This window comes from Pteropus vampyrus, unplaced genomic scaffold (genome assembly GCF_000151845.1).
Source record: "Pteropus vampyrus isolate Shadow unplaced genomic scaffold, Pvam_2.0 Scaffold49, whole genome shotgun sequence".
Classification (NCBI taxonomy): domain Eukaryota; kingdom Metazoa; phylum Chordata; class Mammalia; order Chiroptera; family Pteropodidae; genus Pteropus; species Pteropus vampyrus.
In genome coordinates, this window is record NW_011888830.1 from 2,536,263 (window position 1) to 2,563,039 (window position 26,777).

Below are 26,777 nucleotides of genomic sequence, written 5' to 3' on the forward strand. Positions count from 1 at the left end.
GACTAGGGTGGGGTGGAGGTGATGAGTGGGAGATGCTGTTTTAGATGATGATCAGGGAAGACCTCTAATGAGGTGTCATCTGTGATGGGAGGGATATTTTACTCCCTCCCTATTAGTGCAATTTCAAAGAGATAGTGCCTAAATTAATTTTATGTAATTTTGTCATATAATTTCTTGTTTATACAAAGGATCAAAGTTGTGCAGTATACCATTATTTTGCTGTAGTGCAAGTAAATCTTGAGATACAAAAACTATACACCAATCAAAATATGGAATGGAGGGCTGGAAGAGGCTTTACATTGTGACTTGTGTTAATAGTTGACTTTGACTTAGATTCAGAGTACTGCTGTATCTTTTCAGACACTGTCTTTCAGTCATCAGGCCTTTCCTCCATCCCAGGCTCTTGGGTTATTTATGATGCTTTCAGGAACATTCCACCCTGTCCCACCCTCAGGCCAGGGTTAAGCTGTCCCATTTCTCCACTCTCCCATTCTCCACTCAGTTTCTAGAAAACTCAGGGTTTTTTCTTATCACAACTGTAAACTTGGTATTTGACTGAGGTCTTGCAAAACTGCCCTCCTCAGAGCACTTGGAACTGCTAGCTCATCACAGTTACCAGGATTCTCAAATCTCAGAGTTCTTGGGACTAAGTTCTTCTCTGAAGCTAGACTTTTCTGTTTCTGTCATCACGTTGTATAGGTCTGCTTCATTCATTTTTTTCTTTAAAAGCTCTTAGCCCTTAACACTAGATTTTTTTGGCAGCAAAGGTTATTTTTTTAATTGTGAAGGGCAGTGCATGGCAACTTCATGTACCTTGGTTCCCATTTCCCTGCAGGTACTGAACATTTGTATTACACCGGTATTCTTCTTGAGCCTTGATTTTTCTTATCTAGAAGAGGGCTTAGGAATATCTGTGAAGATCAAATTACACAAGAGTAAATAATCAGGTTTTTCATTTGTCCTTCCTTTTTGTGATGTACAATGAAAATTCATTATACCTTTGTCAACTCGTATACCTCATTTGAGTGTTTCAGAGTGAGTAGGCATAAATTAAATCAAAACCTACCTTAAAAAACTTTTGAGCTTTGAAAAATAAATTTATTTCAGCAATCTTAAATTCTAAATTGCATGGTTCAAAATAAGACTATGTACTTATTTCTTAGAAGGAATATTTTTAGTTTAAAGTAGATAGATTAAATACTGTTACCCATATAACTGAAAGTCCTTATTTCTTAAAATGGGATATTTTGTTTAGTTTTTAAGGAAATATTTTTTACTGAACTTTATTTTAAAATATTAAAACAGGAAATGAGAGTTCAGAGTACTAGGTTATTAAGTAAATTTTTGACTCAGAAACTTTATTTGGAATTTTGGAAAATGTTCAGTTTTAGGAACATTATTTGAAGAAACATCACTGGTATTTTGTGGCCTGAAAAAGAAAGTATATTTTGTTCTGACTTTTATTTCTTTATTTGACTTTTGGGTGTTGGCCCTTCTGTGGCAACGGTTTTTCTAGTAAAGCGAAATGTGTCGCCTTTATAGGAATCTTTAGTTCTTAAGTGAAAGATTTCTTTGTGTACCAAATTTGTGCTTAGAAACAACTTTCTCCTCTAGTCATTAGGAAAATAAAAATTTGCACCAATGAAGTGAGTAGTTGAAAAGCAAGAGAGATAATGCTGTTGATTTTTTCTTTCTTTCCAGATTTAAACACTGAATTAGAATAATGAAATAAACTGTTTTGATCATTAAAACAAAAATTTTAAATAAAATTATTATATAATGTTTTTTAAAGAGCTTTTTGATTATTTTAAGCAAATGTACAATATTACAGTTTAATACTTGGAAACAACCCATTTTTTGCAGTTAATATAAGGAGTCATGATTTGTTGTACATATCTTTTGACTGTAGTGACACATCAATCAAATTATCTTGGAGTTATGTGTGTGTGTGTGTGTGTGTGTGTGTGTGTGTGTGTGTGTGTGTGTGTATACACATAGATTTTTTGAGGTTTATTTTAAGCAAATGTACAATATTACAGTTTAATACTTGGAAACAACCCATTTTTTGCAGTTAATATAAGGAGTCATGATTTGTTGTACATATCTTTTGACTGTAGTGACACATCAATCAAATTATCTTGGAGTTATATGTGTGTGTGTGTGTGTGTGTGTATACACATAATATTTTTCCAGTTTTACACACACATATTTTTCCAGTTTCAGCTATAGTTATGAAGTAGTTTCATATATAACCTAAATCACCTTTATTGCCATTATCATAGTTCAGGAAATCTAGTGTAAGTAACTTTAATCTTTTTGACATCTATTTTGCTATAAAATAGTACCTGCCTTTTAAAAGTACCTCAGCAGCTTTATGGTGAAGGCACTTGGTGAGGGTGGTGTCAGGAAATTTATCTCTTATTTTCTCTATTTATTATTTGATAACTCTTAAAGCACGTAATACTTGAGAATTTTTCCTTTTGTAAAACTTGTCTCAGTTGTAAAATGTGTTTTTGTTTGTCTTTTATTTATTTCCCTATAGAAGATATTTAGCTTTCTAGAAGAAATTGAGTAGAAAGTCTTAGAAATGAATAGAAAGCCTGTATTTTTTCACATTTTTTATGAAATTATTATGAAATTTTCTTTATAACGTTTTAAGCTGTTTCATTAGGATGATTAGTACCAACATCATTAGACTCAACATTATTTTCAGGAACTTAGTAAGGGGAAAAAATGGCCACCCTGTTTTCTCTTTGTGTTAATGTGGCAGATAAAAGCATCTTAGAATTGCAACTTGTGATTTCATGGTGAGCAGGAAATTATTGACATTTCTTATTAGGCTACTTTGTAAAAGAGTAATATGTCACTTCTGTGTTTGAATATATTTATACATGTTTAAAACCATTCAGTAAAGCCACTGAGAGGAAAACCAATCAGTTGATTAAATAAGAGCATTATAACAGTGAGTTCTATAATTTACATTAAGAAACTCAAACTTTCTTTACCTCTCTTTATCTTTACCATCTCAAATAATTTCATCTTATTTGATACTAGGAACAGAGAATGACTTAAAATTTAGCTATAATTCTCAAAGCCTAATAGATATTTTGTATTTCACTGTGACAGTACTCAACATTGCTCAGAATTCCTACCTATATAAAAATAATAAAATAATAAGTTAAAATTTATTAAAATCATCCTGTATTTGAGAGTTTTTTATTTGTAATTATATTTTTAAAGCGAATGTATTTATGTAGCACTGTCTGTGTTGATTTATACTGACAGATTAAGTTTTACTTAGAGTATCTGTGCCTCAGATATATCTGCTAACCAGATTTCACAATTGTTCTATTAAGGAAAGACTAGAAAATTGCTTTAAGACCTCATCTGGAATTGTTCTTATAGTTATGGTCTGTCTTTCTAGAATTTGACATAATTCTCTTGCATCACAGTAATTTGTTCCAACTCTGTTAACAATGTCTACTTGAGTAGGGCTTTTTCTCTGCCATTAGTTATAGCACCTGGTTTTGGAAATACAGATGCAGTGGTGCTTTCCACATGAATAGTGCTGAAAATAAAGAATTTCATAATGAATTAGTATGACATCTCACATTAACTTTACTGTTTAGGCAGAGTAAATTTATTATGAACTTTTGTTTCACATGTTAAATGCATGTAAAGGGTCCAGCAGAAAATTTATTTTGAGCTCAACTCTTTTTACTAATTTATTTTTTGTGCGTTTTCCTGAATTTTGAAAAACAAAAGGTTTGATGGCCATTTTATTTAACTTTGTTTCAGTTATTTTTGTTAGTGGAAATAAACAGTTGGGGCATGTACCATCTGATACAGATGCATTCCTGATACAGATAATTACACAGGCCTAAGGACAGGTATACAGAAATAGTTAAGGATTTCAGTTTCTTCTTGTTGGTTGTCAATCTCATTTTGCTAAGGTGACTTTTTAAAATTATCTTGTGATTTTATGATTTTCAGAATGTATAGGAAATAGTGAGGGAGACTATTCTGAACTTTAATAAATTTAAATGCATTACTAATAGGTAATATTTATGGAGTACCTAGTATGAGGTAGGCACTATATCGTGCACTTTACATATTTTATCTCATTTAGTCCTCACAGTAACTGTAAAAGGTGGTATTTATATCTTCATTTTATGTATGAGAAAAAGAATGTTCTTAAGGGATTTGCTAGGTCATGCTAATAGATGATAGAACTGAGGCATGAACCCAGTCTGTCTGACTACACAAAAATCTGTGTTTTTCTTTGTAGCACTGTCTGGCAAGTGTATATTTCATGAAAGAACTGATCGTAGTGTGAAAACGAAAGGAAACTGGAGAAGGGGCAGGAAAAAAAGATAGCATAGAATTCCTAATTGTGGAGGAAGGAAAAATTGACCATCATCAGACCATATACACCAGAATGTAGAAATAAACAGCTTACAACCAGCAATTTTTGAAAGAGATGTGATTTAAAAAGATGAGGTGGTCTTTTAAAAGGCTATGACTGTGATCATGATCCTGAGAACAAGGAGGAGTAAATCCCACTGCTTTTGAAGAGATTGTGGAAAAAACAACCATTCACTTTCCTTTTTATCAAGAAGAAAGATTTCACCCTGAAAGTTTAAATTAAAGATTGGGTAAAATTAGATAGTGTCAAGAGGGATAGTTTATTTACTTTAAGTGAGTCCCAGTGTTCAGGCACAAGCAAATTATATTCTTAATGACTGAAAGAACTTCTATATGTAATTATAGAACAGTTGTCATTAATCTTAGGAAGTTTTACAGAATGGGACAGTAGAAGATTCATAGTGGGCAAATAGTACCTTTCTCAAAGAGAGGAAAAAATACATTATGAAAACTACAGTAAATCAGTGTCAACTTTTAGCATAATTCTAGATTGAGTTTTAAAACATGATAAACATGATTTTAGTTGTTAGGAAATGAAAATATTACTACATGCTCACTAGAATGGCTAAAATTTTTTTAAAATTGAGTACTGGCAAGGATGTGAAAGACCCAGAACTCACCTATGCTGCTCGTGGAATGTAAAATGTTATAGGCACTTTGGAAAATATTTTCACAGTTTCTTAAAAAGTAAAACTTACCAACTATTCCCAGCTTTTCTATTCCTAATATTTTTTATTTAAGAGAAATAAAAACTAGTTGTACATGAGTATACAACTGTATTTGTAATAACCCCAAACTGGAAACACCCCAAATGCTATCAACAAGTGAATGGATAAACAAGCTGTGGTGTATTCATAAGAGAATACTACTCTACAATAAAAGAGAACGAACTATTGCTACTTATGATAACATGGATGCGTCTCAGAATTATAGTGCTAAGTAAAAGAAGCTGGGCAAAATAGAATATGTGCTGTATGGTTTAATCTGTATAAAATTTTAGAAAGTACAAACTAACAGTAGTGACAAAAAGGTCAGTGGTTGCCTGGGAATAGGATAGAGGAAGAGATGGGTTACAAAGAGACAAGAAAAACCTTTGGAGGTGATAGGTTCATTATATTGATTGCAGTGAAGTTTTCTTACGGGTATGCCTATGTTGAAACTCATCAAATGTACATTTAAAATATGTGCGTTTTAATGTATGTTAAGTATACCTCACTAGAGTTGTTCTAAAAAAGATGATTTCGAGCTTGTATAATAGGAAGTGATATTTGCATAAAGTTTGTACTGGACCACTAAGAGCAGGGCATGTGAAACTAAGTTCATTGGGGAGAAGGCGTAAGGTCTCTTAGGCTGGTAGCCACATAGACTACCTTAGATGTATTCATATTTTTATATGTGAGATATTTAACTGTCTGCTGTGATAAAAATAAAATATAGTTAGTTGGGTTTGTAGAGTTTCACACCCTAAAATGTAATACCTGGAACACTGAATGCACCAGGCCAGAAACACCATACCTGGAACATTTAGTGTTCCAGGTATTACATTTTAGGAGGAACCTAGAACATGCATCATCGTTCCTTTCTTCCTTAGACATGCCTTTGGTCCAGAGTATTAGAAGATGTCTCTTAGGGTGCAAGTTATCCACAGCAGACAGAATTTAGGTTATGAAACATCTCTGTTTATTACTCAGAGAGTTACATAGCTAACTTAACAGTTTTCTGGGCTTCATGGCTCATAAATCCATAGATTCTATCTGAGTTCATTTACCTTGCACAATCCTAAACCAGGGGCATCCTGCTAAAAACAAAAACATTCCAAAGATAAGGACTCTCTCTCATCACAGAGAAATAGATCATGTAGGTCATTTTCCTGACTCTTCTTCCTTTCCATTATCATAGCTAGCTTTAGCAAAATGAAGGTCTATTTATACTAAAGGTGGACTGGATTTGGCCTCTACAGTTGAGGAGCACAGAACTGGTTCCAGAGGATAGAAACAGAAAGGATGCAGATTACAGCTTGCTGTATAAAGCCTTTCTGGCAGTTACTCATACATAATAGGGACTGCAGGATGGAAAATGATCCCCTGTTGGTCACGTGTACCTCCAAACAGAATGCAGGAAAGAGGAGCTTCTGCTTCTCATGGAGCTGGAACTTGATGGCCTCCATTTTCCATCCAGCCTTCTCTAGTAGAGTAATGCCATTATCTATTTATGTTCTTATATTTTACCATCTTTATTGACTTAGAGGAGAAGAAAGACATTTTTCTAAACTCATTTAATTCTACTTACTGTTGTTGTTTGTTTGTTTGTTTGTTTTTTGAAATAGTTTATTCTCTCAGTTTTCTCAAGGCATTTGTGATTTCTTTTTTTCTCCTCAGTTTAAGATTCTTAATGTGCCCATGTCTTCCCAACTTGCTGCAAATCATTGGAACCAGCAACAGGCAGAACAAGAAGAGAGGATGAGGATGAAAAAGCTCACATTAGATATCAATGAACGGCAAGAACAGGAAGATTATCAAGGTATAAAATCACTTACAGGACAGGTGGAAAATTTTGATGCCTTTTAGGTTTTTTAAATATAGAATATCAGAGTTGTTATTCTTGACCTTTCCATGCCATATTTGTATATATTTAATCTGAGAAGCTGATTGTTTTTAATATTTCATTCTATTGTCATTTTTCTCTCACTTATTTTTAAAGTAACAACAATGTAATTTTCATCATAATTTGCTAACTCCATAATTATTTAGATTCCACACTGTTAGAGCTGTGTTTGCAAGTGAGATAATAATTTGTGTTTAATCACCCCACAGTTGACAGTTGTCAGTCAACTGTGAGCAAATTAACTCAAGTATTATTTTCTTTTGTCTATTTGGGAATCCTGGTCTCAAGGACCCCATATTCCTTCAGACTTGAGGATATGCCCAAATTAGGATTCTAGTTTTATGCAGACATGTTCAGCACTCTTGGATTAACTGGAACCTTATGTGTAGAGTCCATGGACACCTCATAAACCAGCCTTTAGGCATTTCTGTGGCACCCAGATTTTCAAGCCATAATATGGCTGTTTATGTAGCATTGTACTGACAAACTGCTTTTCGTGCAAGAGATTGTTATGTAAATAAATACTTGGTTTTCTTTCTTCAAGTCCCACTTTTAGAATCTCCTCTTCTAGCTGACACCCAGCACTCCTAATAATGAAGAGTAATAGCTGACAGTGTGAGTGCTTATTGTGCACCAGACACTGTTTTGTATGCTTTTCCAGAGCATTTAATCTCACAACAATTCTATGAGATAAATGTTTATTATTATCCCCATTTTACATTTAGGGAAACTGAACTGAAAGTCCCACAGCTAATAAGTGGCAGAGCTGGGATTTGAACCAATATAATTACTGTACTATATTGCTTTTGTTACTGTTTTACTGCCTCACAAGAACTTATATAGTGGCTAGATGATGATAGGGGGACATTGGATGTTGAAGAGCACATCTCATCTCTTGATTGCTTTCATGGGGTAGGGTACATTTACCAGAGTTCACTGCCTTTTCTGTTTTGCTCCTCACTACAGAAATGCTGCAGTCTCTTGCCCAGCGCCCAGCTCCGGCAAATACCAATCGGGAGCGGCGGCCGCGATACCAGCATCCAAAGGGAGCGCCTAATGCGGATCTAATCTTTAAGACTGGTGGGAGGTAGGACGGCCTCTCCATTTCTCCCTTGGTTAACTTTGTTTTTCATGATGTCCATGTGAACACGTTAGATAGTCCTGCATTGTACTTATTCTACAGGCCTAACTCCTAGCAAAATAGAAAAGTCTTTGAGTTGTAGATATTTGAGAAAAGAAAACCTGTTTGTACAGTGGTTACAGTTTTTTGGGTTTTTGTGTGTGTTGTTTTGTTTTTTTTTTTAATCTTGATTTCAGCCACTGGTTTTGGCTTTCACTCTTTCCAAGTGGATTTCTCTGGGTAAATTTAACCCTTTTGTATTTGTAGAGAAACCTGCTATAGATCAGTTTGAGAAAAATCATAGGCCTTGTGTTAGGATCTCTCAGGTCAATGTTAAGTCATTTTAATGTTTACAAAACTCAAAACCTGTGTACTAGACTTTCAACCATGCAGGTTGAGTTTGTTTTGAGGTATTTTGTTTGGGTTTTTTTGTTAATTATATAAAATGTCCTGCTGGGACTTATGCCAGTTCTAGTTGAACTTGAGTTGCTTAATGTGAAATAATTAAAACTCTATAAGGCATTTCACATAGAAGATGTTTAATAAAGCCTCATTCATCTCTTTTTAAGGAATAAAGCTATTTAAAGTTTTTCTTGGATCTGATCTAAAGACCCATACCATCAGCTCAATGTTCTGTTTTGTGGTTGGGTCGTGATCAGAAGTGACATTGGCTTTGCTGCATTTACTGATCCTCCTCCTCAGGGTATTAGTGTTTAGACTGAGGATATACATCAGGCCCAAGATGTCACCATCTTGTTGGGGCCAGGCTGCCAAGTGTAGAAGGGAGTGTGCCAGGAGTACCAGGACGAGTACATTGTTGAGAAGAGTAGCATTGGGGAATTGCAGATGTTAGAGCTTATGTCTTTTTTACTCACTAAACATATTCGTGTGTTCCTGATAACATTTTTTTTTAACTATATGCTCAGACAACTCTAATCAAATTGCAGTTTAGAAAAACTGGTTGTTGTAACAGTTTAGCAATCTGTTTTTCAACATTTGTTGAGTGTAATGTTTTTAGATATCTAATTTATAAATGCTGTACAAACCCATCTAATTAGGCATAATAAGATATTAGGTTATTTTTAATTATCTAAACTTCATTAAAGTCTCCTAATAAAACTTTTTATTGCTAATTGTAGAAGAAGGTAAGTAGGTTAACATGCCATGAAAATATTAGTTTCCTGCTTTTGTATTTTATTAGAGTAGCTTTAAATATATATCATAGTGGTCTTGATAATACCTCTTTCCTCTTCTTGCCTCTTGATTGGAGGATAGAACTGTTAGAATATTTTTATCTTGGTGTTTTCCATCTACTTCTCCTATCCGTATTGCAGCTTAGCATCTCTGAACACCATTATTTCTATTAATACCTGATCCCTTCTCCAGTCATATTGTACCTATAGTGTCTTTTCCTAACTTCTAAATGTTTGGGTGACTTTACATAATCAATAAGTATGATATTCGATGCATAATTGATATCTGCAGTAGGATTTGCTCCTGTGAGCTTACATGAATCCAGCATCCACCGTGGGTACACTATGGCAAATTAAAAAGTAGTAAAGGTCAAAGTTCTAATCCTCAGTCTTACAGTCCAGTGGGAAAACCAAGTACAGTTACTTGAAAGAGCTAATTCTGCACTGGTCATATATTTCTTTAAAAAATTACTGATTGTGAGTCTGTTTAAGTACCAAGCATTTCTTAGGCACTAGGGAACAAAAATATGGAACAAAAACAGATATGTAAACTTAAATATACTCTCATGGATATGTATATGAACACAAAGGTATGCCTTTCTTAGTTTGCTATCAGTTTTTCAGCCATTTTTGTAAATCATTTACCATTCTGTTTTCCTTCCTCCTTCAAGACCCCCGGTTAGCCCAACTTTGAAGAACTGGCTACATTTGTTCTTTCTTTGTCACACTGACTCTGGTCTGCTACCTCCCCTGCCATTTCACTGAAACTGCCTTCCCCCCAGCCGCCTCCTAGTCTTTTTCAGGGGTCTCGTAGGCTATCTCAGAGTACTGAGCATGTGGGCCCTCCTTTTCTTCTTGGCAAACTCTCTTCCCTTGACTCGACTCTGCTGTCTCCTCTTCCATCCCTGACGCCTGCTACTCCTGTCTCCTGACTCCTTTCTGGACTTGCCTTTGCCTGGAGATGCTCCGTCTCTAGTTTTTAACTGTATATTCAACTGTTTTCTAAACAGCCACCCAGATGTCTCGTGGGAACATAAACCTTCGTGTGTCCCCTGCCCCCAAGCCACTCTCTACTGTGTTCTCCGGCTCAGCGAATGGAAACACTGCCCACCTAGTCATCCAAACTAGAAAGGAGATTTTACTTTAAATTCTTCTCTCCCTCAATTTCCATATCTAGTTAATTAACAAGTCCTCTGGTTCTACTGCTGAATGATTCTTACACTTGCCCATTTTATTCTACTTCCACTGAGAAATTCTAGATCCAGCTACAATCCACTCTCATTCAGTTACTGCTAAACAGCCTCCTGGTCTACGTCTCACTCTCTAGTTTCAACCCCTTCTGTTTCATTCTCTTTGCTATACCCACAGCGTTTTTTCTAAAATGCAAATCTGCTCTTTGATTATGTGAGCTCTTCAGTGAGTCCTCATGGCTTGTAGGATAAAGTCCAAACTCCTCATATCCAAACCTGGTTAACACGGCTCTGCACGATGGGGGTGCACTTACCTTATTGGCTTTATACATTGCTGGTTTTTTCCCCTTCTCCCAACCAGGCTGGCCTTTTAGTTCTTATTATGGTTTTTTGCTTCTCTTTGGAACCCTCTCGTGCTTTTCCTGGATAGCTCCTGCTCCTCTGTCGGGTCTCACCTCAGTGTTCTAAAGTCTGACGAAGGTCACCATGTATGCACTGCCCTTGTTCACTGTCTGTTCATAGACAGTGATAATCACCTGCTAACTTGTCCCTGTCCCCTGTGAGATTGGGGGCAGAGGCAAAGCCATTATAGCTCCTTCATAGCTCTTGGGGCCTGGCACATAATAGATGCTCAGTAAGTACTTGTGGAATGGGCAAAAGGCCTTTTAAAAATCTATGTGTAGTCATTTAATAAACTTTCTCTGTGTTTTGCTCCCTAACTCTTCTTTCCTCTTGTTTCTTGATTTTGTAAGAGTCCCAACTCTTGAGCGACCCATTCTACCTGTTTTAAATCTCTTAAAATTGTAACTCAAAGAAAAAAAATCATCACTTGTCCTTCACTCTTAAAACAGCCCTCTGTAAAGGCCCTTTTGTCCTATTTTCAAAACCTGTGCTGTTACAATGCAGGTGTGGATGAACAGTGTAGAGGAAGAAGCAGATGTGTAAATGTGAGTTTTCAAGCATTTTGAGCAAATGTTCTTTATCATTTTTTTAATCATAAGTTTTAAGTGAAGAAATGTAGTCATTTGAAAGAACATAATTGATGGGGTGGAGCCTCCTAGTGGTTTGACTCCTCTTTATTCTATTTTTAGCTGGGCCAGACTTAGTAGAAATGTGTATATAGACGGTTTATCACATACCTTTAAGGAGAACATGCTGAGCAAGGAATTCTTGTACAAAGGAGCGAAAAGAAAATTCTGTGAGGTCTAAGAAACTTTTCAGTTTGATTCTTAAATCGGCTAGTGCTTTTTAAAAAGATTAATTATTAATATTGTTGACGTTACATGGCAGATAAAGGGAAATTTATTTGGGAACTTGTTATTAAAGCAGTTTAATGTTTTCCTTATTTGTGGATTTTGATAAGGCTTCCAAACACTATTTATGATTTTCACATTTTTTAATCAGGATTGAAATAGGGCTGTAAGTTACAATATCAGCCTTTCTCACTGGGCAGTAATGCTCTAACAAAGTATAGGCATTTGCTTATAATGAGTTAAAATGCTTTAAGTAAAACAATTAACCATGTGTCTCATAGTACAAGACTTAGGTTGTTTTTTACTCCAGTAGTGTTGAAAAAAACAGAAGTTTGGCATCTTTGGCAAGTGTTCATATTAAGATGGTTTATATGCTACCAGTTCATATGGATTGCACCAGTGCTCCTCAAGCTTTAAAATATATAATTTAATCATCTTGACTTTTATTAGGTTACTGGTGCTGATTCAGTTCTCACTAGCTCTCAGGTGATGTCAAAGCTGCTGGAATGTGGACCAGACTCTGAGTAGCAAGGGGTTATACTATCAGACCTTTTTAAATCCATCTTAATAAGGAGGGTATGCACTTTTTATTAGATATTCTCTTTGTGTCCTTATCGTAGGGTTAAATAAGTGATAGTGTTGTTATCAAATAGCAAGTTCCTCCTAAATTAGCATTTAATCCAAAGTATAAGTTGTAAGTAGTTTTTGGGCTCTTAGATTTTTAAACCTCTCATTGTTTGCTTATAAATTAGTCAGGTGACACCCCCTACACTATAACTAGTAATGTAGGTGTATCTTGCTTATCAAAGACTATGAGCATTTTTTTCTTTCATTCATTGCATTATTTAAAGTATTCTGTTTTGGACCATTACTTTGTTTTGATTTCAGGAGAGAGAATTTTCTCTTTATTTCTCTCAGAGAATACTTGAGTTATTGATCTTTTTTCCATTTAGTTCAGTTCTGCACAAGTTATGGATCTATCCAGCTGAAGATATACTTTTTCATACTTGCATTTTATTCTTCGAAAGTTTCTTGTTAATGTAGCTTGCTTGTGAAAAACAGTTAGTTTTCTAGAGCTTCCATAAGAAAGTGCCACAAACTGGGTGACTTAAACAACAGAACTGTTTGTCTCACGGTTCTGGAGGCCAAAAATCCAAGGCTGAGGTGTCTGCAGGATTGGTTATCTCTGAGGGCTCTGACAGTGAGGAGAAATCTGTTCTGTGCCCCTCTCATAGCTTCTGGTGGTTTGCCAACAATCTCTGGTGTTCCTTGGCTCCTGCAGCACCATCCTACGATCTCTGCCTTCATCTTCATGTGGCATTCTTCCTGTGAGTGTGTCCAAATCTCTCATTGTTGTAAGGAAAAGATAGTACTGGATTAGGGGCCCATCCTATTCATTTTAACTAATTACATAAGCAGTGACCCTGTTTCCAAATAAGGTCACGTCCTGAGGTACTAGAAGTTAGACTTCAACATAGGAGCTTTGGGAGTACACACTTCACCATAACACAAACCACAAGTTCTCTGCATCTTAGAAAGAAGTGATAGGAAGGATACCCAGGTCACTGTCAGAATTGCTCTTGTTAGTGCCCCCTACAGGCTCCTGCTGCGTCTACTCTAGTAGGAGTCTGTGTGCTCCTTTAAAAGCACTCATTTGTCTGGAGACGGCAATAAACAGTGCTTGATGATGTTTAGGCGTTCTTTTCTTGCCGGAGGTTTGTCCTCTGTCCTAGTTCTTTAACATTGCCCTGTTTGTGCCTCTAGGAGACGTTGACCCAGCAGCACGTGTCATTTCATTAGGTCCTGTATCTGATGTTGTGGATAGTGGAGTCCTCCAGCAATTGAGCGAGAGCAGTGGACACATCTCAGCATGTCGGTCTAGAGAGTTGCGAATCCAAACCTGGGACAGGCTGGGGCCGTGAGGCGGAAACAGCAGCCTCTGCCAACAACGGAACAAGCCCACGCTTCCAGATAAGGCATAAACAGCCTTTTGTAATGGAAATCACGTGAGGGTTAATCTTCTCTTGAGAATGGCAGTCAAGAAATGAGATGGTTAACTTGACTACTGAGCAGTTATACCCAGAAGAGCGTCAATGTGTCAATGAGATGACTGAGCCGGAGAAGAAATGGTTGTAATGGTAATGGTATGGGGGAAATGAACTTGAGTTTTAAACTTGATTTGAGTTACAGTGTCTCTGAATTGAACATCCCATGTTGGAAGAAGATACATTTGGGGGCTCCAGGACTACAGTAGAAAAGTATAGAGCAAGCAGTAAAATCTTCTAGTAAAAACTTACATGCAGGACAACAAAATGATGAAAGATATCCAAATACCAGATAATCCACCAGGAAGGCTTTTGTGTAGGAATTTGTTTCAAGAGGAACAAGGGATGAGGGAGAAAAATCAGTTTTATCCATCAGAGTCAGTGATATAAAGTTGCCTATTGGGGTAAAAGAAAAATGTGAAGACTGTTAGTATGCAAAGAGCATGGATTCAGATGGCTTAGGGAAGTCTGACACCAGCCTGAGAAGAGGGATACTGAGCCCATTGTAAGTATCATTGAAAACAACATGCCAGTCAGCATGCACAGAAAATGGACGAAGGACAACAAGAAGTGGATCAGAAGATTTTGTTGACCTTCATGGGTTTACAGCCTCTGTCTCTAAACAAAGTATGGAAACAGTAGAGCTTTTATTTTGCTTTTGTTTTTTTGTTTTGTTTTGTTCTCACCCCTCCCCCCAAATAGAAATGAGGGTTCTTAGTCTGTTTCTGGCAATCTGTTAATTTATTAGGATAGTTGTCTTTCGTTTGCTTTCCAGTAGGCATAGTAAATTTAGTTAAAGAGCACATCTGTATGCTACAACTTGATTACATCTTTTTTCTAGCTATTTTGCATTTTTTCTTTTACCATGTTTCAGTTTCTGCATGTAGAATTAAATAAGAAACAAAACCTGTAAAGTTGTAACATTTCACATGGAAATGCTGCCCGATCTTCACCAGCTTCAGAAATCTGACCTTTGCCGATGCTGCAATAAAGTGTTGTAATTTACATCTGGTGTGGTTGCGTTTTATTTGGTTTGGGAAACCTATTAAATGGGTAACTCATGTCTTCCACGGTCGTCTTCGTGTTTTATATGGGCTGGGAGGCGATTTCTTCAGCACGTCGCCAGCAGCGTTGCTCTCGCTTCAGCATCTGTATTCTGCATTGTTGTCCTGGGCGCCTGAGTTAGCAGCTTACCTTTGGGTCAGTACAAAAAGTAGCCTGTGGAGTCCAGTGGAATAAACATTCTTAGAATAGGCTTAAAGCTGGTTAAGATGGAAAATGTTGGGACAGCACAGTCTAGCATGGGGCAGTGGTCATGATTTCACCCGAGTGTGTGCAGCAGGGGTGACAGAGCCTCTGAGGCAGACAAGGCAGAAACGAATCACAAGAACCACTGTTTTCAGTTGCTTTCCAAGGCTTACACAGTTCAAAGGAGTGACTGTACTCATTATTGCTAAAATAACTAAAATTCAGCTGAGTCATTAGAATTTGAAAAGATAGAATTTGAATAATAAAAGGGAGTTTCAAAACTCTACTTAATTCTGTTAACCCTATTTTCCAACCCTCTTCACCATGTTCATCACTGTCCTGTATGCTGTTACTCTATTCTGTATTGGGGAGAATGGTTGACAAGTTTGGTCATTTCATATGTCTAAGTTTTAAATTGTTCGGGGAGCCAGGGATGATTGTACTATATATCACGCACAAGGCAGAGAATATCTGAATGTCAGCTGTGGTAATTCACCTTCATTCACCTTTCATCTGTCATCTAGAAAACAAGATCACTCATAGGTGTAACATGTTTTGGGAAACATGACAAGTGGATCAAATAGGGTGGTCTGCAACATCGATACTTCATTCAGTTAGATTGCTGTGACAATGATAGCTTACTGGTGACCAAAAGATCAGTGATATGTAAATAGGTTCTGTGTTAACCACCAAGAAGCTTGCTATATGTATTTTTTAAATGAGATGAAAGGTCTACATTTTTGAGAACACTATGATTGTGATAGCTTTGTCCATCTTTTAGGCCTCTCAGAATCCACTGAAGGAAGCAGATGTTAACAAATCAGATGTTAGCTGTCAGACTTTGCCCTTTGATCCACTGATTCCTTTTGGGGGACTAATAAGCTAAAAAGGCCTCTGGGAACCTAACTCTGTCCAGGTGAGTCCTTGTACCAGCCTGTGAGAGGTGCCCAGGCCCCTTGCATGCTCTTATATTCATTGCAAACTGGCAGCCAGACAGAAGAATACAGATAATAGACAAAAGCAAGACTAGAAAAGTAAAATCTGCTTAAGATAGAGAAACACAAGACGGCGTGGTGCAGACCTCTGGGAGGCCCCGGTTGGTTATCCTGGGAGGTGTGGAATGTTAGCATTGGAAGAACGACTCAGTTCTCAATGGGGAATCATCCTGAGAGGTGCAGTAAGATCAGTCATTGGTGGTGTCAGAGTTTTGTGATTAGCAGAAATAGCTTCATTATAGGAAGGAAATAGACCAGGATTGGTGAGGCCAGCAGCCAAGAGAGAGAGACCTCAAGATTTTTTAATAACTCTGTCCATATCATAAAATATCTTTGTAGTACTCGGAATACCTGAGATAATGGTTTTTTAAAAAATATTTTATTATAAAAGAAAGAAAATACATCTCAGGTTCCCTTTTAAAATGGTTTTAAGGTTTTTTTACATTCGGGGTAAACTTCCAGCTACCCAGAAACCCATCGTGTTATTTAGTTGCAGACGAAAGATACCTAATTTGAATTTGCTAAACTCACAGGAGATTGTTGTAAGTATCCTAAAGTTTGAAATCAACACAAGAATATTGTCGAGCTCTAGAAATAACTAAATGCAGTCAGAACTCACATGTTCATTCTGCTCCTCAGCATCATTCTTCACTGTCTCAGTCTGCTCAGGCTGCTATGACAGAATACCACAGACGGCTGCTTAAACAGTAGTCATTTATTTCTCATGGCGCTCAAGACTGAGGTGCCAGCATTGTCAGTTTGCAGTGAAGCCTCTCCTTGGCTTGCAGCTGACCACCTTCTCACTGTGTCCTCACACAGCCTTTCTTCTGCACATCCCTGGTATCTTCCTCTTATAAGGACAGCAGTCCCATGAGGTTAGGGACCCACCTCTATGACCTCATTTAACCATATTTACCTCCTTAAAGGTCCCACCTCCAAGTACTGCCACACTGGAGGTGGGGATAGGGCTTCAACCTGTGAATTGGGGGTGGAGGGTGCAATTCAGTCCATGACACTCACTTTAAACTTGGCTGCCATGAGCTCCTGAGCTTTCTATCTTGCAGATAGGGAGATGACTGACTCGGCAACCAAGTGTGCCTACCCAAAGAGCTGTTGGCTTCAAGCTTGTCACAGTCGTCTGTCCTTGGACCAGTGATCTGTGGTCAAGGGGTCTGTCCTGTGAAATCATGGCTGCTCCCCAGGAGCGTTAAGAATTATCTGGGGGAGGGCCACTTCCTTCACTCAGTTATCCAAAATTGGGTTCTCTCAGGTTTTAAATGTGAGGTTTACCACATAGCTGTAAGTTTGTTTCTGAAGTTTGGTTTTTAAACAATTCCAAATATTCTATCTATACAAGCTCTCATTAGAACATCTCTTTTACTCTATGGCTGGCCCCTGGGGGTAGCTGTCCAAGTTCTCAGTCTGGTGTTCTTCCCTAGACTTGTTTTGAATGAAAATAAAATAGAGGTGGAAGTAATTTGAATTTTAAAATACTAAGCATTCTATATAAGTAAAATCACATTTTTGACATTCTTATTTAAATGTGATTTTTTTTTTTTAACCTTTGGAAATCCAAAAGACATTTAGCCATCTTCTGTTATCTCAGTAGATATGCTTCTTTCTGGAGAAGTAACTTTGAAAATAAATGTTTGTTTCCTTGGAAATGGTTCCAATTTTATAGTTACCAGGAAATGCATTTCGAATTCTGTTGAGTATGTGCATGTATGTGTACCAGTACTTATGTTTTTTACCCTTTCTTTGGTTCCTACATGATAATATATAGACAGTTTTATTTTGGAGTTACGGTTGTATATAAATACTTGGTGACTTTGGGAAGAGAAAGATTTGTTGAGAAATACTAATTGACCCCGTTCTATATACCAGGCACTGATCTAAGCACTGGAGATACAGAGGTGGCCTTGCTCTTTTGGGACTGACATTACAGTAGGGGAAGCAGACAAGAAGTGAAAAACTGAATTTAAGTGATGATATCTATAAAGCGCTTATTGCAATGAGTGGCACATAGGAAGGATTCGTTTGGTGGTAGCTACTGTTACTACAGCTCTGCATTTGCTGTTTCTTCTGCCGGGAATGCCCTCCTCTTTACTACCTGGCTCCTGCTACTTACCTTTCAAGATTTAGTTCAGGCTTCACCTCCTTGCTGTCCTCCCCACCCCCGATTCAATTTAGGTGCTTTTCTTGAGCTTTATCAAAAAAGCCTCTCCGCCTGCCTGCTTACCTCCTGGGAAAAGTGAGTTTTAGAGGAGGGGGTTACTCTGCCGTTGTTTTTGTAAAAGAGACAAGCAGAGCCCCTTGTATAGGAGTGTAAGGCTAGAAATGGGGGCCCCTGTGAAGTGCTCTGTAAGTGCTTCCCCCTAGGCCGTGAGGGAATCTGCTCAACCCCAGGAGGAGTGCATGGCCGTGTTACAAGCCACTTGCCCCTGCCACATTCGGAACAGGACTTCTGCACTTGACCTGAATGCTGTCTGACCGTAACTCTCAGTTGTCTGGCTTGATCAGTCGAGTTCAGGAATTTAGAAAGTGGAAACAGGTCCCACCAGTCTGCCATGTCCCCAGTTCACAGTGACCCTAGATAGTGGCATGGCCACTTTGAGGTCAGCGCTGGTGGGTAATTTCTCATCTGGACTGGTGGGCAGAGAACGTCATTCTAGTTCTGTGATCTCTCTGCTTTGTGATCTAAGAGGTGAACTGGTGGGCTTCATATATTCCCTATCCCCCGAGTTGTGTGCACCTATATACACTAGCCATTAGGGGGCGCGCAGGTCTGGGACATTTTTTCAGTAGAGACCCAGAGGCAGGTGATACCTATTATGTTCGAGGGGCAGGAAGGTGCCAAACTGACCACTGGCCACTTACTCATTAGATGTTTATTGAGAACCAGCTCTGATACTTCCTATCTGTATGACCTTGGGTAGGAATTAACCTCTAGACCTCAGTTTTCTCTTCTGTAAAATGGGGATAACTTATTAGGGTTATATGAGAAATTAATGGGATAATGGACATGAGGGTCCTAACACAGCAGCTGTTATGTAGTGAGTGCTCAGTAAAGGTTAAGTGGTGACAGCAGTATTACTACTGCAGCTTCTGTGTGCCAGATGCAGTGTTGGGTCCAAAACTGACCAAGCAGGCTCTGCTGTTGAAGAACTAATAAAGCTTTCAAGTGTGCAGAGAGTGAATATCAAGTTCAGACCTGGGTGGCTAAAATCACACACAGGATTTCCAATAAACTATTGCCCAGGAAAAAATGTGCCTCAATAGCGGTGGGAATGCCACCCTTCTGGTGACTCTGGCCTGGATCAAATCCCATGTCCTTGTCAAATAGAGAAATAATGTCCTCATTTCCCCCAGAGACCACTGGCTATTTAGATTCAGGCGTAAACCTTGTATTTTCTCATGAAAATTTTTTTATGTCTCTTCTCCAATAATGGAGTTGGTGGTTGACTTGAATATTAAGGAGAAATACATGGTGGTCCTAGTTCATGACTCTAAAAGTGTGACAGCTTCTGAGTCCTCCAACGTCCCCAGACATGAGTAGGCTGTTGGGTCAGACCACCTGAGTGTTTTTCTGAGATGTATCGTGGTCGGGGGTCAGAGTGACAAAACCCCAAGGTGCCGTTTGGAACGCCGGGAATCCTCAAAACGGTACAGGCTGGTGACTTTTCTTTGAGCAGAGTGAGCCAGGAAAATGCTCCAGTGTCATCTTGAAACCGAAGTGGGTTTTTCTGGGGTCCTTGAAAGGACATTGACAAAGAATAGGAAGTGAAGGGAGCCAAACAGAACGCAGTTTTGAAATGAGAAAGCAGAGTTGTTCCTCAGTTTAATCAGTTCCAACCACCCACTTACATGTGTAGCACAAGGGCCTGCGGGAGTTGTTTTTCAAATCAGTGAACCCACGTTTACCAGGACTTCTGTGTGCTCAGGGGCCATTGATTAAACATTGAGACTATGAGGAATTATAGGGAATGACCCAAATCCTTCAGTAATTTATAATCTTGTTCAAAGCCGCATGCGGAATGTGTACCCTCCCGCGTCAGCACAGGACCAGCTCCTTCGCCGCCCCGTCCCGTGATTCCGGTGTGGTGGAGGGTGCTGGCTGCGAACTAGACAGAGCCAACTGCGGTCCTGGTCCTGCCACCCACTGGGTAAGTTTCTTAACCTAAGCCTCATCCAACTCATTTGTACCATGACAAATTACGAATTTTCCAGGGTGGTCGTGAAAATCGAATGGAAAGCGTTCATTCAACACCTGTGTGCTAGGCTGAAGATACACAAGGCAAAATCCTGCTTCTATGGAGCTTATGTGCCAGGCGAGAAAGAAACACATAATAAAGAGAAATGAAGAAAAATATCAAATATAGATAAGCTGTGATGGACACGGTGATGCACTGTCCAGACTGCCTCCGCCGAAGGCCTTGTTCTGGAGGTGCACTATTGGCAGGTGGCCTGCAGCTGTCAGCTCCTTCTGGGGTGGGTTTAGCTGCAGATGTTGCTGGAGCTGGCCCAGGGAGGCCCACATGCAAAGACTGATCCGTGTGGGCCTAGGAAGGCTTGGCCATCCTTGACCCAAGTTGGCAATTCAAGAGCCATTCCAGCCGCACAGCCCCTCATGCGAGCTGTCGCTGAGCCTACACCACGGCTGACTTGCCCCTCCGCAGTGGTTGAAACAGCGCTCCCTCATAAACGTCCTGTGCTCCAAACTCCTTGGGGTCTGCTTCCCTGAGACCTAGACTGCAGCCCCAGTGCTCTGCCTGCTGACATGCTGTGACTGACGGGCCTCTTGAGATTGGGCCTGTGCGGGAGGCCTCCCTGTGAGACAGGAGGCTCAGCCAAGACCTGAGGACAGGGTCAGCTCCTGGAAGGCGGGGGAGGCGCATCTCAGACGAGGAGATGAGAGAGAAAGGGATGAGCATGGCCTGTTTGAGGAACGGAAGGAAAACCAGGAGGACGGGGAGGGAGGAAGCAGAGGAGTTTGGAGAGGCAGGGCCGCACCTGATAGGACTTTGTAAGCCAGAGCGAAAGTCGGATTTCCTCCCAGGTGTCATATGATTGATCTGATCTTATTTTAAGAGATCACTGACTGCTGAGTGGAGGGCAAGATTGAAAGAGCTAAAGTAGAATGGGGGGTCCTGTGAGGAGCGTGTGGCAGGAGCCTGCCTGGGCAAGGGACCGTGCGGGTGACAGTGGAGAGAAGGAGACAGATTCAGGACACATTTCCCAGGTATTGCTGAGAAGACTTGGGGATGGAGTCGATGTGGGAGCAGGTGGGATGAGGAGCCTCCTGGCCTGAGCAGTTGGGTGGGGGAGTACCGAGAGGGAGCACAGGCAGACAGTCCCCAGGTAGTGTCATTCATTGAGAGGGACAGCTGCCAGGAGGTTCCTACTTCCTTCAAGTAGTTTGCATAGCCTGGCTCCACACCTAATGTTTTCACAAGCTGCCAGTAAAAATGGCCACTGCCAAATGGACCTGGTTCCTGGAGACTTCCTAGTCTGCAGGTAGGCAGGCAAAGATGTTGGCCAGAGGGCTGTGGAGGTGACCTTAAGGGGCTGACTGCGAACTGATCTCTGCCTCTGTTCTGCCTGACCTGGATTTTCCTTTCCTTTCACCTTGAGTGCTGTTTGTGTGCTTTGCACTGTTTATGAGAGACTGGGGAGACATAACAGAGGCAGGCCAGCTGCAGGTGTCTGCGGTTGTTGCTTACCTGGATCAGGCTGGAGGTTCTCTTGTCCCTCCCAGGGGCTCTAGGCCCCCCGCCCCACTTCCTAAAGACTCAGCACCCTGAAAACCTCCCCCACCCCAGGACTTTGTCCAGTCTTTCCCCATGCACTTCACTGCCCACTGCAGTGGGAACCAGGGGAAGGTGCCATTGGCCGACACAGCCCCCTCAGAGCCTATAGGAAGAGAAGCAGAAGGCGGGAGAGATCTGTGGCTGGCAGAAGAGCGTTGAGCTCCCTAATGCCAGCTCTACGTGACTTTGGTGTCCTTGTCCCCTCCGTTGCCATCCGGTGTTTCCACCTGGGCTCCTAGTGTTCTCAGGTCCTATAGCCTCTGACATGAAAACAAATATGGAGGTCAGATGCGTGGAAGTTGGGCAACACCCTTGTATTCCTGGGGAGGAGGTCTAAAAGAAGTACAAAAGCCCAGGTTCCATTTTACTTTTTAAGAACTTTTTATCTGGAAATAATTACAGACTCACCAGAAGTTGTAAAAATAGTCAGGCAAACCCTTCATCCTTTTTCCAGCAGTAGTGACATTATATGACTATAGCACAATATCAAAACCAGGAAATTGACATTGATTCAGTACTGATAACTAGATTACAGACTTTATTCAGTTTCCACTAGTTTTTACATATGCGTTCGTGTGTGTGTGTGAGCGTGGTTCTACACAATGTTATGTATAGATTTGTGTAACCCCACCACCATCAAGATGCAGAACTGTACCAATGCCAGAGGAGCTCTCTGTATCCACGTATGATTTAGTACAGGAATTGTTTCATGCAATTCTGAAGGCCTTCTGCACACCGGAGATGCAGGAAAGCAAGTGGTGTAATTCAGTCCGAGTCCTATAGCTCAAGAACCAGAAGTGCTGATGTCTGAGGGCAGGAGAGGACGATGACAGGTCAAGCAAAGAGAACGAATTTGCCTTCCTCCTATTTTTGTTCTGTTCAGGCTCTCAGTGGATTGGACAAGGCCCACACTGGTGAGGGTGGGTCTTCTTTACCCAGGCTACTGATTCAGGTGCTAATCTCTCTTTCAGAAACACCCTCACAGACAGACCCAGAAATAATGTGTGTGGTGATCTGGGCATCCTTGAGTCTGGTACAGTTTTACACATAATGTTAACCGTCATACCTGGAAACTGCTAAACTGGGTTCATCTTTATAGTTTTGTCATTTTGAGAATATTATATAAATGGAATCATACAGAATGGATCTGTGATGCCCTTGAAATCCATCCAAGTTGGTGCATGTGTCAATAGCTTTTTCTTTTTTATTGCTGAGAAGTATCCCATTGTATGGATGTATCAGTTTGTTTAACTATTCACCCACTGAAGACATTTAGGTTATTCCCAGTTTGGGGTTATTCTAAATAAGACTGCTATGAATACTTGTGTACTAGGTTTTATTTAATAATTGTGGTAAAATACACATAAAATTTACCATTTTAACCATTTTTAAATGTACAATTTAGTGTATGTGTTTAGTTTTTGTGCGGATGTAAGTTTTCATTTCTCTAAGGCAAACGAGTACAACTGCTAGATCATATGGTTAGCGCATGTTTAGTTTCAGAAGAAACAACTGTGCCATTTTACATTCCCACCAGCAATATATAAGAGATCTCATTTTTCCACATCCTTGTCAGCATTAGATCTTATCACTGTTTTATATTTTAGCTACTATAATAGGTGTCTAATGGTGTCTCTTTGTAGTTTTAATTTGCATTTCCGTAATGGCTAATGACGTTAGACATCTTTTCATGTGTTTATTTGCCATCATTTCTCCTCTTTGGTGAAACGTTTGTTCATGTCTTTTGCTCTTCTAATTTGATTATACGCAGGCTTGCATTTGTGTTTTTATTGCATTCGTGTTTTTGAGTTTTGAGAGTTCTTTTTATACGTTCTAGATACAAGTCAGATAGGTGATTTTCAAATGTATTTTCTCTGATCTGTAGCTTGTCTTTCATCCTCTTGACAGGGTCTTTTGTTCAGCAGAAGTTTTTAATTTTGATGAAGTTCAACATATCTTTTTCCCCCATAAGTTATCCTTTTGGTATCATGTCCAAGAACTCCACTCTCTTCCCTAGCCCTAGATCTCAAAATTTTTCTTCCATCTTTCTTTCCTGAAAGTTTTATAGTTTTATGTGTTACATGAAAGTCTGTGATCCATTTTGAGTTAATTTTTGGTGTAAGGTATATGATTTAGGTTGAGGATTTTTTTGTTGTTTATGTTAAATTGCTCCAGTGCCATTTGTTGAAGAGTCATTTCTCCTTTGGATTGCTTTTGCACCTTTGTCAAAACACACATGCGTGCATGCACACACACACACACACGCACACAGAACATACTGTGTGGGTCTATTTCTGGATTCTCTGTTCTGTTCCATGGATCTTTGTGTCCGTCCCCCAGTACCACACTGTCCTGATCACTGGGCCTCTGTAGTAAGTCTTGCTATTGGGTAGAGTGATTCCTCCCACTTTATACTTCTTTGTCAAGATTGTTTTAGCAATCTAGTTCCTTTGCAATTTCATATAAATTTTAGAGTTAGCTCATCTGTTTCTATAAAATATCTTGCTGGGATTTTGATAGGAAATGTGTTATTATTTTCGAGCTATTATGAATGGAATTATTCTTTAAATTTTATTTTCAGAGTGTTCATTGCTAATATCTAGAAATATAGTTAACTTTTTTTTTACATTGACATTACTCAACCCTTTAATTTGTTCTAGTAGTTATTTTGTGAACCCCTTAGGATTTTCATCATATAGCATAATGCCATCTGCAAATACAGTTTCACTTCTTGCTTTCTAATCTAGATGTCTTGTATTTCCTTTTCTTACCTGATTTCACTGGCTCGAATCTCCAGGATAATAATCGGTAGAAGTGGTGGGAGTGGACTTCCTTGCCTTGCTCGTGAGCTTAGAAGAAAGCATTCTGTTTTTCACCATGCAGTATAATACAGAGAAAACGGTATACCGACCAAGTAGCAGTGTCCCCAAAAGAGGTGGATGGGTGAGGGCATCCAGAAAGGCTTTCGAAGGAGGATGAGCTAGTTCAGTGAGGTCAGGAAATTTGTGTTTGTCCTGACATTCCAGTGCTGGAACTGACAGCTGAAGAGGTTGGACTCAGGACTGCCGATATATCACAGGATTTGCTGTGCTTCCCCAACAAGGTAGATCTCCTCTTCTTCCCCGTCATATCCACGAGACAGCCAAGCAGCCTCCAATGGGTCCTGTGCCACCACTTCATCTCATTACCCATAACACCAGGATGCGGAGAGGGTTGGGGTGGGGAACAGAAAAACTCCCCACTGTTCCAGGGAAGAAAGCCATGAGCAAGCACATGAAACGTCCTGAAGTGACTGGGGCCGCTGCACCAGTGGAGATCCTGGGGACCTTCTCCCTGTATCAAGAATCTGACCTTCATTTGTTTCTTACCCCAATAATTCATTCACTCATTTAGTGCATTTGTCCAGCATCAGCTTAGTACAAAGCATCTTTTGAGACAGGGCATGGGATGAAATAGACTGAAGTTCTTATTCACCAGACAGTTGTAATTGATGACGGAGGGATGAGCCTCAAATACTTAAATCTCAGAAATAATGTGAGCTCTGGCATAAACCAAGGGCAGTGGTCAGTCTGAGAAAGGAAACAGCTCGTTTCAGTGTGTGGAGGGCGGGTGGGTGGATTACATGTAGGGTGGCACAGGCAAGCTGAGCCTTAAAAGGTGTATAGGATTTTTAAAGACGACTCACGGGAGCTTTGGGGACATCTTAGAGCCGTAATTCTGAAACTTTTGTTGGACGTGACTCTCCTGAGATCTTGTTAAAATGTGGATTCTGATTCAGTGGGTCTGGGGTAGGGCTTGAGAGTTCTGACAAACTCCAAGGTGACGCCGATGCTGCAGATCGGAGGGTCACTCTGCAGGGCGTAGGGAACATCTGATATCTTTGGGCTGGAGAATAGTGAGAGAGAGGGAGAGAGGGAGAGAGGAACTGAGAAAGTAGATAAGGGCCAGATTCTAGGCTGAGGAGTGCGAACTGTATTTGGCAGGCAGCATACAACCTCTGAAGGTATTTGGGTCATAAGTGAGCCACCCTGGACTTTAGGAAGATTAGCCTTGAAATCACTCAAAGGAGAAATGAAGCTGAGGCAACTAGTTACAGTGATCTGTTATTCATCTGTCCATCCGTCCATCTATCCATTCGCTCACCATCCACCCACCCATTCTCCCATCCACCATTTAACTGCCCAGCTATCCATTCACCTACCCACCCATCCTTCCATCTGTCTACCATCCACTAACGTTTGTTAGGTACATATTGTGCCCCAGACCCTGGGGAAGGATGAAGGAAACCCAATTTCCATCCCAGAGAATTCAGAGCTGAGTGGTATTGATAAACCCATATTATGTGTGCAGGTTCTACAGGAGCACAGAAGAGGGTGGACAAGAGGCTTCTTGAAGGGAGGGACCGTTGAGAGCTTTCAAAGAACAGTGGGAGTTATTTGGATAAGAGTCCAGTTAGAGGGAGCCGCCTGAGCCAAGGCGGATGGTGACAGCAGTGCCATGCACGTGGGTAGCTGCTGGGAGTGTGTCATTGAGGCTGGTGGGGGCTCCAGAGGTGTAATCAGGTCACAAACAGCAGGGACTAACTGTGGTTCTATCAGTGTACTGGTGGCTCACAGAACTGACTGGAATGTTGGAGAACCATCGTAGGTGGGTACCCAAGGTCAGGCCCCGTCCCCACATCTCTGAGGATTGTCTCTGAGTGAGTAGGGTGTAGTCAGCCAAAACCACAATACCCACTCTTGGAGGCCATAACGGTCACTGGAATCTGTGGAATATTGTGTGCCCAGGCATTGTGCTAAGCGCTTCCCACAGGTCATCGCAGGGGACCCTCCTCTTAACACTAGAAGGGGCCCCTACTTTAAGAACGAGGAAACAAGACTTCTGGAGGGTCAGCAGC

General features: G+C 40.0%; 1 protein-coding gene across 1 annotated transcript in view; it reads left to right on the forward strand.

Annotated features, from left to right (window-relative positions):
- UPF2 (UPF2, regulator of nonsense mediated mRNA decay) overlaps positions 1-14,835 on the forward strand; it is a 99,353-nt gene extending 84,518 nt beyond the window's left edge. Inside the window, exons 21-23 of the mRNA XM_023530348.1 lie at positions 6,804-6,945; positions 7,996-8,116; positions 13,550-14,835. Coding sequence (XP_023386116.1) covers positions 6,804-6,945; positions 7,996-8,116; positions 13,550-13,559 — 273 coding nt within the window. The 3' untranslated portion in view covers positions 13,560-14,835. The remainder of the gene's footprint in view (positions 1-6,803; positions 6,946-7,995; positions 8,117-13,549) is intronic.
- Positions 14,836-26,777: the final 11,942 nt, after the last annotated feature.